General features: G+C 43.5%; 1 protein-coding gene across 1 annotated transcript; it reads right to left on the reverse strand.

Annotated features, from left to right (window-relative positions):
• Positions 1 to 4,894: 4,894 nt before the first annotated feature.
• On the reverse strand, positions 4,895 to 8,242 carry LOC123403143. The gene is made up of 7 exons (XM_045097106.1): positions 8,047 to 8,242; positions 7,874 to 7,955; positions 6,187 to 7,212; positions 6,018 to 6,080; positions 5,711 to 5,931; positions 5,326 to 5,429; positions 4,895 to 5,239 (listed from the first exon to the last, which is right to left on the reverse strand). The coding sequence occupies exons 1-7, from the start codon at positions 8,122 to 8,124 to the stop codon at positions 5,125 to 5,127; spliced, it is 1,689 nt and encodes a 562-aa protein (XP_044953041.1). The 5' UTR covers positions 8,125 to 8,242; the 3' UTR covers positions 4,895 to 5,124.
• Positions 8,243 to 16,473: the final 8,231 nt, after the last annotated feature.

A 16,473-nucleotide genomic window follows, 5' to 3' on the forward strand; every position in this document is an offset into this window, starting at 1 on the left:
TCTTGGAGTGAGGTTGCTTGGATCATGGGGATAATATCCTTGCTCGATGATTCTCCACAAGTTTGTTGAGCTGTGATTCAAATGAGACTTAATAGAAAATACCCAGTTAGCAAAGTCACCTTTCACAAGCTTAGGAGGAGGACCAACATGGTTAAGATGCGGTGTGGGAACGGGTCCTCCATAGACCATGTGAGGTGGAACTGAGGCATAGGTTCCAGTCCCATCCTTTTCGTGAGATGAGGAAGGTCGCATACCTTTAGCCGCTTCCTTAGAGGAATTGGCCTCCGAATCGGTGATGGTGGGTTTAACCACTAACGCCGGTTCGAGTGGACTTTTAAATCCCTCAATTAACTCTTTAAGCATGGTCTTGACTTCGTTCGTCAAGGACGTCTTGAGGGCGGCCATAGCCTTATTCAAGTCGTCCCTTGTGACCAAAGTCAAGTCCATGGCCTCGGGTTGCCCATGAGTAATTCCCTCTTCGCCTTCCATACTCTTCGGGTGGTGAAACCCTTAATAAAGAGACGTGGCTCTGATACCAATTGAAAGGATCGATATGGTTGACTAGAGGGGGGTGAATAGGCAATGACCACTTTTTAATTAACCTTAGCAAGTTAGGGTAAACAACATACGGGTTCACAAATATAACAACAATGGGGTGAACCGTAATGAAGCTATCAACAAGAGCTACTAAGACAAGTAAGAGATAGACAACAACATAAGCATTCACAAAGTAAAGGTTAGAGATAAACACAAGTGGAACCAATGAAGACGACGATGTGTTACCGAAGTTCCTTCCCTTTGACATGAAGTACGTCTCCGTTGGAGCGGTGTGGAGGCACAATGCTCCCCAATAAGCCACTAAGGCCACCGTATTCTCCTCAGGCCCTCGCACGATGCAAGGTACCGTGATTCCACTATAGGTGCCCTTGAAGGCGGCGACCGAACCTTTACAAACAAGGTTGGGGCAAACTCCACACAAAGCTTGGAGGCTCCCAACAAGACCACGAAGCTTCACCACAATGGAATGTGGCTTCGAGGTGACCTCAACCGTCTAAGATGCTCAAACACCCAAGAGTAACAAGATCCGCAAGGGATTGGTGGGGGAATCAACTTTTCTCTTGGTGGAAGTGTAGATCTAGGCCTTCTCAACCAATCCCTAAAGAATCAACAAGTTTGATTGGCTAGGGAGAGAGATCGGGCACTTTCGAGCTTAGGGAGCAACAATGGAGCTTGGGAGGGTAAGAGATAAGGTTCCACAGCTAGAAGAACCCCTTATATAGTGGGGGGGGGATCCAACCGTGTTCCCACTCACAGCCCGTGCCTGGCAGTACTACCGCTGGCTGCAGCGGTACTACCGCTGGCACTCCAGCGGTACTATCGCTGGCTGCAGCAGTACTACCGCTGGGCCCATGGTAGTGCATAAGCACTACCAGGCCAACCACCGCCAAGAAAGTCTTCGCAAAAAGGTCCGTTCAAGTACAACTGCTAGGCAGGCGGTACTAAGCTCCTGGAGCGGTACTACCGCTGACCAGGGGCGGTACTACCGCTAGCACTCCAGCGGTACTATCGCTAGGGCTAGCGGTACTACCGCTAGGCACAGCGGTACTACCGCTGAGGGACCATTTGCAAAGAAGAGAAAAACAGAAAGGCGGGAGCCACTCCAAAGTTGCTGGCAAGGGGGAAAGGAGATGAAGTGTGCGCGTGCAAAATTGTTTCCACCCAAACCTTTCCAGTACGGTTCCCCTCTTAATAGTACGTCGTTCCTATGACTCAAATAAAGAGAATCGTAGAGTACACCGTGCTTCTGTTCCATGAAAGAGGGGGTGAGTCGTCTTGTGCCGTTGACGTGTGTTATCTGAAATCTTAACACACACGGTTAGTCCTTTGCGGTACTGTCATCAATCACCAAAATTACTTAGGCATAAACTATGCCCTAACAATGTGCCTTTTGTCCTCGTTGACGCCTGGTCCAACTACAATTAAACATACATCTTAGCGATTTGTGGAGCATGGAAAATGAAAGATAAATGTCTGCAGATAGCTCTTACCTAACGATACAAGTATGCTAGTGCTGCTGAACCCCAGCTATACTGAGTATCCCAGTCCGTGACTAGCTCCAAATGCATCCAGAGGGCTGAGTTCTCAGTTGCGTCTGTGAAGACCGCTTTGGTTAGCACATACCAAAGATAGGCCCGAGCATACTGCTGCACAACCATCTCATCGGCATCCACAAGGCATGAATTGTTTTCTCGTCTGACTTCTTTTAGCCAGAAATGCTTCACTTTCGAGCTATCAGTCTTGCCTGACAAAGGGAGAGGGGGCTGAACACCAATTAAATCACCAACCCGAGCTCGCCAGTTAACGACACTAACATGACCCGTAACAACTAAGTCATTGATAGGAAGACTGTTTATCATGGTCATGTCCTCTAAGGTCATCGTCATCTCCCTACAGGCAAGGTGGAAAGAGTGTGTCTCGGGCCTCCAATGATCCGTAAGTGCGGTGAGCGCTACATGGTTCACCGGTGCTGGATTTTGCTTGAATTGCAACACAAAGGGCAGAAGACCCAATCTTGCAATGTACGTCTCGTATCGCACGTCGTACGGAAAGTCATTCGCACCATGACCCCTTATGCGCATAGCTACTACATGCTGCAATGAATGTGAGCTTCATATCAGTATGACAAACACACATGAAAAACACGAATAATTGATAAGTCTTCGATTAAGTCTACTTACCTTACGATTCTCAATGGCACGAGCATGATGCTCTCTGTCGAACTCTTCGATTAATCCGTCATATCAAGGGCCATTATCATCCACCATCCTACCAAAAAATAGCATACATCGAATTTCATCATCTCTTTTGCAAAAAAATAAAATGCCAACAATATGTCGATCTATATCATCATCCAACATATTAAAAAAATGCCAACAATATGTGCATCGATATCATCATCCAACATATTAAAAAAATGCCCCATATTGAGCTATATCATCTAACATATTCAACTACACAAAATAATGCCAACAATACGTACAACTATATCATCTAACATATTGAACTACACAAAAAATAAAATGACCCAAAGGCCAAAATAAAATCTGCCTAACATATTGAACTACACAAAAAAAATCATCTAACACCTACACAACTATATCATCTAACATATTGAACTACACAAAAAAATGACCCAAAGGCCAAAATAAAATCTGCCTAACATATTCAACTACACAAAAAATTATCATATAAGAACTACACAATTATATCATCTAACAATTACAAAACAATCCCTAATACTAAGACAAAATCATTTAATCTAACATAACCTAATATTCAAAAATACTCTCAAAATAACATGTTAAAATAAAAAAAAATGGAGGGATTGAGGGAGATTACCTCAAGGAAGCTTGGGGGGATCAGATCTATGGATTTTGGTGGAGGAGTGAGTAGATCAAGGGAGGGGGGAGAGATGTGTTCTGTTGAAGGAGGAGGAAGAAGATGGTTGGATGGGGCAGGCCCGAGCGTTGGCTAAGGTATCCGAGCCAGACGCCAGGGTGTGCGGCGTCTGGGTCTAGCGACCAAGCGCCAGGGTCCGTGGCGTCTGGCCCTTTGCCACATCATCCGATCAATAGAGAGAGGGGGGATCGAGCGGGCCCGACCCAAACGGCATGGTCCCTAGCGTCTCCCGTGCAACCCAGACGCCAGGGATGTTGGCGTCACGTAAAAAGGTTAGATTGCAAAAATAAATAAATCTAAGGTCAGATCTATATTTTGTTAACCTTTTAGGTTAAAACCAAAAAATTGCCCTCCTATGTTGGGATCATCGCACCTGCTAACTGATGTTATGAAGCACTTGCTCGACAGGATGGCTTCCACGGTACCGACCTAGCCAAGAAGGTCCTAGCCAAGAAGGTGTGCAAGCGCAATCTCCAAGAAGCCTCACAAGTGGGTTCCACCGCGACCTGATATGGTGTGTGTCAATGTTGATGCTGCAATCTTCTGCTCTTCTTCAAGCTCGGTGATTGGTGTTGTGGTACGGGACCACAGAGGCAATTGTCCGATGGCCTGTCGTCAGTCCTATGTTGGGATCATAGCACCTGATGACTGATGTTATGAAGCACTTGCTGGACAGGATGGCTTCCATGGTTTGGTTTTCCAGTCTGATTGCTTGCCCCTGATTACGAAGATGAATACAGCCAGAGATAGGTCATTAACTGTAGCAATTGTTGCTGATATTAAATCTTCGGTGTCCAGTTTTACTTTCCATTTCTTTTGTTCATGCAAGTCGTAGTGCTAATATGGTGACTCATATGTCAGCTAGATCAAGTGAACGTGCCGTCCGCTCTATCTACCGGCAATGTATTGTATCCCTGGTTGTATCCAAGACATTGTAAACTCTGAAGTGCTATGTGAATGAAAGCGCTAGCCTTACTGCCAAAAAAAAAATACTTAGTGCCGCAAAAATTATTATCAAAGGAATGGCAACAAATCTAAGGTTTTTTTCTGGCGAAATATCCAAGGTTGAGAAATGCAAAAATGTCAAGAATGCTGATTTACTGTAGTTGTTTAACCCATCGCCACACTAACGTACATGTGTTCTCAAGAGCCGTTCAATCCAAATAATCCAAGACAGATAAACACAGAGATTTTTTTCACTCTTCGGAAGCATATTCTGAGCTTTATCTGACTTCTGATGAAACGCACAGCTCCAGCCGATGACTACACACCAGCAGCTACTTCAGACTTTGCTTGGAGAAATGCTCATCTCTTCTATTCTTTGCAAGAGAAATTTTGAGTTAAGAAGTAGCATTGGTTACTGACTAGTGACTACACAGCGACCACCAGAGTACCAAACAAGATTATAAAAACCACAGAAGCAAAAAGAGGAGACTGAAAAAATTGCTCGAACAAGCTTGTTATTTAAGACGGCTGTGAAAAAAAAATTGTAAGTTGGCAACAGACAGACACTCACTCACTCAGAGACTACAGGTGCTTGTTTCATCACGTTACAAAGGAGCAGCACAAACCACAACTTTACTCCACACACACACAGGAACTGTCTAGGCTATATGGGTAAGAAACAGAACCTAACCAATCAGAAGATCCGAATGTGTAAGAAGATCAGAAGCACGAGACGTTCTCGGTCTTCATGACCAGGTTGCATGTTGAGTAGATGGACGCCGCAGCAGCTTGCACTGCCCACTCACTCTCAGAGATCTCCGGGTTCTTCAGCTTCCTGCGCAGGCACATTGAAAGTTATTCAGTAAAACATCCGTTCACGAACACGAAACCATGTATGGTCAGATGTGGTGATGAACTAACCATAATTCAGCCATTGGGCCTAGCAGTGGAGCCTCACAAGTCACTTGTTTTAGGCCTTTATCACAATTCTGCAACATTCCTTGCACTTCCTTCAACCGAATTTCCTGCAACAAGTAATTGTCATGATCAGGAACATAGCAATTTTTAAATGAGCATGCAAGCTTTTGTTTAAAATTAATAATGCAGCATGCCAGTTGTTGTACGATCGATTATTATACCAAAACTAAAAAGAGCTTAAATCTCAAGATTGTAATTTAATTTCAATGCTGATCAAAATAAATGAGAACCAAAACTCTAATGTGTTAGACAACAACAAACAAGAATAACTGAATCCAGTGATTCAACACCGCAACTTTCATCAAAATGCTCTTGTGTGCAAACCCACCAAGTGCCTCCCTTCCTCCTGCAGTGTTCTTTCCATCTGAAGGAATAGAGACCTCCACCGTGCAACATGTTCTTCTGAAACTGTTTTTCCAGTGGGCCCAGCTTCAGAAGAATGTGCAATGGATGGTTCGTTCTCTTGACTAGATGAGAATTCTGTTGATATCAGGTGCGGCAGTTCAGTTTGAAGAGCATTCCTGACTCTCTTCCTACTGCGCTTCAAAGCTTCAAGGATGAAGAAAGCATAATTAAGCGGAATGCACAGGTTGCAACTTCAAATTGTACAAAGTTTTTAACTACAGAAAATATACCAGCAAGCCGCCCTCGTATGTCCTGCTGCAGAAGCTCCAGCCACTGAGAGGCAACACTGGCAGCTGGTCATGAAAAGGAAAAAAAAACTGTCAGATGTGTATATTTCTATAAATAGCTAGTGATGTGCTCGCATTATGTATGATTAGTGATCTAAGCAATCGAGCATACCCTTTACTGATAGCACAGTCATGTAATCATGTTGAGATTCATGATCTAATGTACTACATGTCCTATCGGAAGCCATAGTGACTGTTGATGAGAGTTGTAACTTCAGATTGTCGCCATCCTCTGCAAGGAATTTGGATGCGGTAGGCAGCCCGTGGTGAAACATTGCATTATTACCTTCCATCATGAGATGGCATTTCATCAAACTATCCCCATACTTTTGGTCCTGAATTCTATCTATAACTTCTTTACCTCTTTCACCTGTTTGGCCAGCAAGACCAGGCTGGTTTGTGTTCTCAAGCTCCTCAGAGCGTACCATTGCCTTTATTATGGAGTATACTTGTTTGCTATTTCTCACATGATTTATTATTCCTGGATTCAGCCCAGATAATAGGCCACTAGGAGCAGCAACCTTCGTGAACTTAATCTGTTCATTCTGGGTAGAGGTGTTCCTCTTGAGCTCATCATCCCTTTTCCGCTTGGGCGGTCGACCACGTGGCTTAGGCGCCACTGCAGTTCCATGGGTTGAAGAAAGGAACCCATTCTGCTTCATTTCTCTCCACTTTCTATGTGACTCACTTTCTCCTGTAGCACCAGTTGTACTACCACATTCTGATGGATCACTAACTTTTGACTGACCCAGCTTCTTGTAAGGAAAGAACGGATTGACCTCTGCCGCATCAGAGGAACCCACTCTATTAAGATCCAACCCAAGGGGTGCATCGCTCATCCTATTTTCACCGTGTTTTGCATCACACTTAGGCTGCAAATCTGTCCGGATATTCTCTTTGCCACGTGCCAAAGGATTGGCATCATGCAAACTTTCCGCCAACACTGCATCCGAAGCACGGCCCAGGGTCAGGCAAGCAGGTTCTAACTGCAGAAGTGCACCAGTCCGAGGCAATGAAGGGACCCCATATTCACATTTTGTGGCGCCTTCAGCAGAAAATTGAGCTACATCCTTCTTATTACATGGATGTACACACCCCTGCGATTGCTCTGAAGATTCCAAAATCCCAACCCTCGGATCTGCATGATATAAGCAATAGACATGAGCAAATCAATTGTGAACACAACTGCTCTCTCAATTTAAACAATAAGAGCGATGCGCATGTGTTGGCACTGAAAAGTGTTAAGTTCATTCTGCCCCATTATTCCTCAACAGAAGCAAGGTAAAGGATATGATGAGCCACGGCCCTACAACTACAAGTGCTAGATGTTCCATTGTAGCCACATACTTAGATCTTCTGCCAAACATTAATACACTATCTCAATTCTCTGTTCTACCAATAATTGCTAGACTTCCTATCAAGGTCCAAGAACGGCAGCAACCCGAGAATTCACAACTCTTCCTAGCACGTCAGATTAAATAGCCAATAAGAATGCGCTAGCAGGTTTCACGCATCTAAGCTACGAAGAAAAATTAGCTGCCAATTGTCTGTTCCTGAACAGAGTAGAGCAGAACAAGTATGTGTGGTCATTAGATCTGTTTTGAGACACTTAACACCGCTGTAGCACCTCGAATTTTAGTCGAACTGGCGAATTCAAGGCTGCTAGCTAAGGATTCGAGAACGAGGACGGCACAGAGACGGAACCGAAGCTATGTTCGCAGCTCGCGCCGCGGTAGGGCAGACTAGAAGAAGCACGGGAGCAGCACAGATCGAGACCGCCGAGGAGGCAAAGGACCCACCTCCCAATTGGGCCACCGGAGCCGAGCCGCAGGCCTCCGCAGCGCCGCCGCCGCCGCTCCCGGCCGCCCTCGCGTGCAATTCCTGCAAAGAGCGCGCACCACGAGGTCAGCACCACGGTCCAAACAACCAGACCCGAGAACCAGACGCGGAGAGGGAACCGCCCCAAGCCCACCTCTGGCGTCGTCGTCGTCGGCGGCGCGCCCGATCCGGCGGGATCCGGGAGGGCCGAGCGCGGGCCCGCGGGGTCCATGGGAGCGCGGCGCGGGGGAGGAGGGATCTGGGCCCTAGGGTTTCGGGGGCGGAGCGGCGGACGGGAGCGGGCGGGGGGGAGGGAGACGCCAAGCTGCGCGTGATTTTTGAAATGGGGGACGTGCTCCGTCGCGTGTGGGTGGGGGGTGGGGGTGGGGTTGGGTAGGGGGGTGGGGAGAGGCGAGGGTTTTATGGGTGCGGGTTTTTTTGAATTCGGGCGGAGGTGGGCGCGGTTCTCAACCGATGGCGCATGTGGCGTGGCGGTGTGTGGGGGAAGGGAACCGGCGAATGGATGAACGAATGAATGCATGGATGGATGGATGGATGGCTAGAGTAGGCTCCCTTTTGATTTTGAGTTTTGAATCGCAGGCAGGCAGGCAGGCAGGCAGGAGGGGAGGAGCGCGCCGTGCCCTATCCGGTGGTCCGCCGATGGGTTTGAATTTTGAATACCTACTTCTTTATGGTGATGGGGAGCTTTCTGGGGGATTTGAATTTCGGTGGGGGGTGGAGACTGGAGGCCGAGCTTCGGGGTTTCGGCTTCTGGACCATGATGGTGCTTATGAATGGATGGATATGTTTTTTTTTAATAATTTGCAAAACTTTATTAAGCCGTCGCAATGTTTACATTGACGATGCCAGGATGTCCTAACCAAACATGACGGCACCATCTCAATTTCAACGCATGTTTCACTAGATTGTGAGTTTCCACATTCTCATGAACAAGTACAACTGGAAAAACTAGAAGAATAGTGTATTATTTCATGAATAATTGCATCATAGTCTGTCCCGCCCTTTCTCTTGATGTCTTCAATCACCACTTTGCAGTCATACACCATATAGATGGATTGTAAGTTCACGCCCTCTGCAAGCATCATAGACTCTCTTACTGCTAGAGCTTTCAATATAGTCGGGTCTGAGATATCACGAAGGACAATTGCCGAGGCCCTCAGAAAAAGCTCCGTCCCTGTCCCTGCAGACTGCAACAACCAAGCCGACGCCCCTTCTACCAGCCACTGTTGCATCTAGATTGATCTTGCCCGTGCCCAACAGTTGCGGGATCCAGCCGCTAGTCATCGCGCTACTGGCATTGGCTGGAGAGGTGTGTGTTTTCTAGATGATTTCTATCTCGTTCCAGTAAGATTGGATAAAAAGATGCGCCGACATAGGGCTTTGAAAGATGTCTTCAGGAAGGAGAGTTCGAACCTTGAACCACTCGTTGCGAGCGCAAGGCTCTAGCCACCGGGCCATGAACCTGCTTCTTTGAAAATGCTTCAGTTCTCCCTTTTATTGTGTACGTCATTTTTCTTTAATGCGTGTTTTTAAATGTGAACCTTTTTGTTTTTGCCTTTTGTTTGCCATTTTAAATTTCATGATTTTTTCTAAGCCAAATGACTCTTATTTTAAATCAACGAACCTTTTCCAAATTTGATGGATCTTTTCAAATTCAGTGAATTTTTTAAAAATGGATGAACTATTTCCTAAATTACTGAACTTTTTTTCAAATCCAATGAACTTTTTTCAAGTTTGGTGAACTTCTTTTCATATCCGATGATTTTTTTTTCAGATCCGGTAAAATTCAATGTACTTTTTAAAAATTTGATGAACTTTTTTATAAAGCTGTGAACTTTTTTCAAAATCCATTAAATAAATAAATTCACAAACATTTTTGTTTTTTGCAGTTTTTTTCAAAAAAATCATATTTAATCATCATTTGACTGGAACGAACCCAACAGCGATTGGACCAGAGGGAACCCAGCAGCGATCGACGGAGCGAACCCAGCAGCGATCGAGCAAGCGCTTCTATATGTGCCGGCCCACGAGACATTGGTGGGCGGGCGCCAGCTAGGGAACTAGCGCCTGCAGCGTCAATTAGGAGCTCCCAATAAGTAGTACTGTTTTGATTGTGTGTTTAATGATTTGTTTGCGCTTCACTAAGAGCAAATATAATAATGGTTTTATAGCCCATTTACATAACACTTTTGATTATGTGAAAGAAAAAGACATGAAAAATTGGTAGAAGTAGGCTCTCATGCATGACCCTAGATATATGCGTTCTCATAGTCAAATGCAATAAATATTACTCCCTCCGTTCATAAATATAAGTCTTTTTAGAGATTTCAGTAATGAACAACATACAGATGTATATAGACATATTTTAAAGTGTAGATTCATTCATTTCGCTTCGTATATAATTCCTTATTGAAATCTCTAGAAAGACTAATATTTACAAACTGAGGGAGTAGTATAATGCACGTGCATTGTCACGGGCCATGAATATATTTTTACCCGTTGCAAACATAATCACAATGCATGTCAAAATTTGCATGTATAAAAATTATAGCATAAACCAATGAGAAGTAATTTAAATCCACATCAATGATCCAAGTAATTATCTCTTACAAAATAAGATCTAGTTGATGTGTTTAAGATATTTCTGTCAAATGTGAGGAATGTTATCTTTAGCTTCATTGCATGGCACAATGTGAGGTGAGTTTTAAATTGTAGGCTACCTATAGATGAATTGGTAGGTATTTTTCCTAAAGATGATTTGTTATACTCTGTGGCATTGATGTGAGTGTATAGAAGTCCATTCTACCTTTTTGACAGGAAAAAGACAACCACTCCTCTCACTCACGCACCGCACAACTGCCTTCTACTCTGCGTGTACCACCAGCCATCCGTAAATTATGTATCTCCATTTGCTCTCTAGGTGAAATGGCTTAGCTTGGTTCTAGCACGACATCACATATCATACACTACAAATCAAGGATTGTTATTAATTACTCTGGATTATAGCAAAGAGCAAAATCCTGACGAACACTCCTAGAACCATTGGATCTCTTCTCGGATGGTTGGTTGTTTTGGACTATTCTACACATAAAATTAAACAATGGGCATGGCAGTTTCTAAAACTACCACCCCCACCTAGTGGCGGAGCTTTATGAGGGCCAATCTACATGCATATATGTCTTACTGCTAGGTCTAATTTTTTAGTAAAAGTCAGTCAAAAGCAAGTATATTTGCCCCCCTTCAGCTCATGCCCCCCTGATTTCATCTGAAGCTCCGCCACCACTCCCACCATTGAATTTCCGTGCGGGTGGAGACTTGAGGGCGAGCTTCCGGGTTTCGGCTTCCTACTCGTGGTGGTGCTGATCGATGGATGGATATGTTTTTTTTTTTGATAATCCGTAAAAATTTATCAAGCCGTCATAATGTTTACATTGACGAAAAGAAGATCGTCGGGATGAACCAAACATGGCGGCACCACCTCAGTTTCAACGCATGTTTTGCTAGATTGTGAGCCTCGACATTTGATCTCTAAACTCATGGACGAAAGTACAACTAAAAAAATTAGAAGAATATTGTATTATTTCAATAATAATTGCACCATAGTTTGCCCAACTCTTTCTCTTGATGTCTTCAACCACCACCTTGCAGTCGGACGCCACATAGATGGATTGTAAGTTCACATCCTCTACAAGCGTCATAGACTCTCTTACTGCTAGAGTTTTCAATATAGTCGGGTCTGAGATATTACGAAAGACAATTGCCGAGGCCCTCAGAAAAGCTCCGTCCCTGTCCCTGCAGACTGCAGCAACCGAGTCGAAGCACCTTCTCCCAGCCACTGTTGCATCTACATTGATCTTGCCCGTGCCCAACAGTCGCGGGATCCAGCTGCTAGTCATCGCGCTACTGGCACTGGCTGGAGAGGTGTGAGTTTCCTTTATGATTTCTATCTCGTTACAGTAAGATTGGATAGAAAGATGCGCCGACATAGGGCTTTGAAAGATGTCTTCATAAATCGCCTTTAGCCTGGCGAATCAAATAGCCCACAATGTGATCACCATAGGGATGAAGAGTTGATGAGGTAGTTGTTTCATCAATAAAAAGCGCGAATCCCTTGCATTGTCCATATCATGTCGGTTGTGCGGCGCAAGGGACTCATGGAGGCATGCCTGGATGGATGGATAACTGGACTTTGCAAACCAACGGCTGCATCCGCGGTAGACGGGCCGACCCTATCTGTTCTTTTTTTCAGGAAGGAGAGTTCGAACACTGAACCGATCGTTGCGAGCGCTAGGCTCTAGCCACCCGACCATGAACCTACTTCTTTGAAAATACTTCAGTTCCTCCTTTTATTGTGTACGTCAGTTTTCTTTAATGCGTGTTTTTAAATGTGAACCTTTTTGTTTTTGCCTTTTGTTTGCCATTTTAAATTTCATGATTTTTTCTAAACCAAATGACTTTTATTTTAAATCAATGAACCTTTTCCGAATTTGATGAATCTTTTCAAATTCAGTGAACTTTTTAAAAATGGATGAACTATTTTCTAAATTAGCAAACTTTTTTTCAGATCCAATGAACTTTTTTCAAGTTTGATGAACTTCTTTTCATATCCGATGAATTGTTTTCCAGATCCGATGAAATTCGGTAAACTTTTTAAAAATTTGCTGAACTTTTTTTGATAAATTTGTGAACTTTTTTCAAAATTCATAAAATAAATTAATTCACAAACATTTTTGTTTTTTTCAGTTTTTAAAAAAAATTATATTTAATCATCATTTGACTGGAACAAACCCAACAGTGATCGAACCAGAGGGAACCCACCAGCGATCGATGGAGCGAGCCCAGCAGCGATCGAGCAAGCACTTCTATATGTGCCGGCCCACGAGACATTGGTGGGCGGGCGCCAGCTAGGAAACTAGCGCCTGCAGCGTCAATTAGGAGCTCCCAATAAGTAGTACTGTTTTGATTGTGTGTTTAATGATTTGTTTGCGCTTCACTAAGAGCAAATATAATAATGGTTTTATAGCCCATTTACATAACACTTTTGATTATGTGAAAGAAAAAGATATGGAAAATTGGTAGAAGTAGGCTCTCATGCATGACCCTAGATATATGCGTACTCATAGTCAAATGCAATAAATATTACTCCCTCCGTTCATAAATATAAGTCTTTTTAGAGATTTCAGTAATGAACAACATACAGATATATATAGACACATTTTAGAGTGTAGATTCATTTATTTCGCTTCGTATATAATCCCTTATTGAAAGCTCTAAAAAGACTAATATTTACAAACTGAGGGAGTAGTATAATGCACGTGCATTGTCACGGGCCATGAATATATTTTTAGCCGTTGCAAACATAATCACAATGCATGTCAAAATTTACATGTATAGAAATTATAGCATACAACAATGAGAAGTAATTAAAATCCACATTAATGATCCAAGTAATTATCTCTTACAAACTAAGATCTAGTTGATGTGTTTAAGATAGGGAAACACTTTTCCTCGTACGTCTGATTGTTTCCCATCATCAGACCAATCCTATTCCTTTGATTCGGTTTCCATCGCATGACCGAGAGGCTCCCGCTCGCTTTCCACTCGCACACACCCATTAATCACGGAAGGAAGCTGCCCACTAACCCGTCAATCATGCACCCACGATTAATAAGGAAATTAAAAGAGATCCACAATTGACTGCTTCGCCATCGTTCTCTCCATGCCTATGCCCACCTCCACTCTTTCACTTTCACGCCTATGTCCATCTCCAATCCATATCAGGGAAGCAGTGGTTCGTCGTTCACATCACCAGGAGTGGTTGTAGCAGCTCGCATCGTCTGCAAAGGCAGCCGCCGTAACCCACTCCGGCAAGCGGCAGGTCCGACCTGATAGATTGCTAGATGTGCACCGTCACCGTTGGCTCCACCACTTGTTCGACGAGGCTGCACTGGGCGATCTTCCTCGTCTCCCGTTCCCATATCTGATGGCCACAACGCATGTCTCACAAGAAAGGCTAACAATCCCGCTGCACTATCTACTAATTATCTTATTTGTTGACAATTTCACAGTTCAAATCTGTACGATGCAAACAATTGTCTTACTTGGAATCTGGAAGCAGATTTGTCACCGTCTTACTTCCTCCATTTCTCAGATGCTTCGGGCTGTCAGGGAATACAACATCAAGGACGACATGTCAAACAAGATTGAGGGGCTCAAAAAGGGGCGCCCAGCTTCTACCTGCCCGCGTCATGGATCATGCCTTCAATCACGATGCGCATGTCACAATTTGAATTAACAAAATCCGACGTGTGGAAGCAAGCCCTTTAACTTTAACTAGAAGTACAACTTTTTCTCTCTTTGTAAACTAACCAAGAATTCGCATGAACCATGTGTTATTATAATGAAGTATGTTTCTCTTTAGAGGAAGCAAAATAATTTTTTATTGGAAGCAATTCTTTAGTCGATGGAAACAAGATCATGATGCTTCCGAATCAAGTGGATTTTTTGCTTTTTTCATAAAAGAAGGTTCGAAAGTCGTGTTGTCAATGGAAGCAAGATCGAGGTGCTTCCGAAACACGTGGATTATTTTTCATTTTTAATAGAAGAAGGTTCGAATACATTCTCTAGTCGGTGGAAGTAGGATTGTGATGCTTCCGAAACATGTGAAATGTTTTTTCTTTTTTGACATAAGAAGGTTCGAAGCAGTCGTCTTGTCGATGGAAGCAAAGATCGTGATGGTTTCAAAACATATGGAAGCAAAGCACGTGCATCGGATGTAAATTTGGTGTTGGTTAGAAGTTTCGCTGTTTAACGAGCAAGCTACCTAATTTGTAAGTTCAATCCTACAAAATCGAAAGACCATGCGTGCATATCGTCAAATAATTACATGTAATTAGAGGCTCACTTAACGGCCTATTAAAGTGCATGATTTGTGGAAGCAGTTTATATAGGCTGGATTCTGTACCTACGAAATTAACTGCCCTTTTAAGTGGGCCAATGAACACTTCAGATTAGATTAATCGTAGGGCATATAAGTGGTCTGGTGGGAGGCTGGGCATCAGTAGTGTGATGCCTAGCGCGGCATCACTAGGCATCAACGTCTGGATGCTTGCATCCATCAGCCTAGCTGACTGCCGTCGGATTAGTGATTTCTCATGCATCCGATGCATGAATAGAATGGCTTAAGGAAATATGGGCCTAGGTAGTTAGCGTACATGCATGCTCCACTAACTGAGTTTTGCTTCGTTTTTAACTGCTTCTTAACTCCTTCCGTGAAGTACGTGGAATTGGTGTTACACACTCTTTTTTCTTCTTCTTTTTGTTAGTGGACAAGGAAAACTAGATATGAGGTTTGAAATCTAATAGTTTGTATCTAACACGACAAACTTTGCTTCCATCTCGATTAAAAATGGCTTCAATCTGATTTTTGAAAATTAAAGACTTGTTTTCAATGCTGCAATATAATGTCTCGATAGATAATAGTATTTGCTTCAATTTGACATAACTTTTTGCCTTATATTGATATACTGTTTTCAAAACATTAAAAATTGTTCAGTCGAGTAGTGAATCGCTTCAAATCAAACATAAATTGTTACCACATTTCTGACTGTTTCGCTTTCACGATTACACGTGCTTTGATGAAATAGGAATGCATTTCTAAAATAAAAAAAAACTTTTGTTTCCAACAGCTTGGTGTAACTTATTTGTGCTTCCTATGCAAAAATATTTTTTGTGTTAATTACATTGCTTCAACGATAAATTATTTTGATCAGTAAAAATATATATCTGCTTCGAGCGGCTATAGAATTGTCCCCGGATGTAAAATCAGACTGCTTCCAAAAAATATTCAAGTTTGCTTTAACAATGAAGATAAATTTGCTCCAAATAAAATTAGATTTTGCTTCTGCACAACAAGGACTTAATGGAATAAATAAACAACTATGTGTGCCATGTGGCCAAAATGACGCCACACACGGTTCACATCAACTGCCATGGATGGCATAGGTCCATTAGTATTGCTTCAAAGAAAATATTTTTCCATTGCATCCAAACTGTATAAGTGTCGCTTCCAAACGTAGATCATTGAGTGTTAAGGGAGTCGCTGGTGCAGGACCCTGGGGCGTGCAGTCCTAGAGGGCCATGCTGTCGTCTAGAGGAAGTACCATATTAATGCCATTGGCGGGGTGTAAGCTGCTGGTATGGGCATGGGTGCACAGGTGAACATGGCCGCATGGCGAGCCCTATTTGCCAGGTCAGGTCAGATGCTCGGTTGGAGGCTACAAGTCGTTTTCATCATTGACACCATCAACCAGTGCGATGCGCTTGGCTCCAACGCGTGCTTCCTCTTCCGCTTCCATCGACCCGCCTGCAGATCATGGCTGATTGACTGGCAATGCGGTTGGTACAACACTACTGCGTCATGGCGAAAAAGACTCGCCATCGTATGAGGTAAGAAACACATCGACTATAAAGTAGATGCACTCGACAAAAATCACGGCGAAAAAGACTCGCCACCGTATTAGGTGCAGTACAACAGATTAATTAGATGCATAACTGAACG

Source organism: Hordeum vulgare, chromosome 6H, assembly GCF_904849725.1.
Source record: "Hordeum vulgare subsp. vulgare chromosome 6H, MorexV3_pseudomolecules_assembly, whole genome shotgun sequence".
NCBI classification, from domain to species: domain Eukaryota; kingdom Viridiplantae; phylum Streptophyta; class Magnoliopsida; order Poales; family Poaceae; genus Hordeum; species Hordeum vulgare.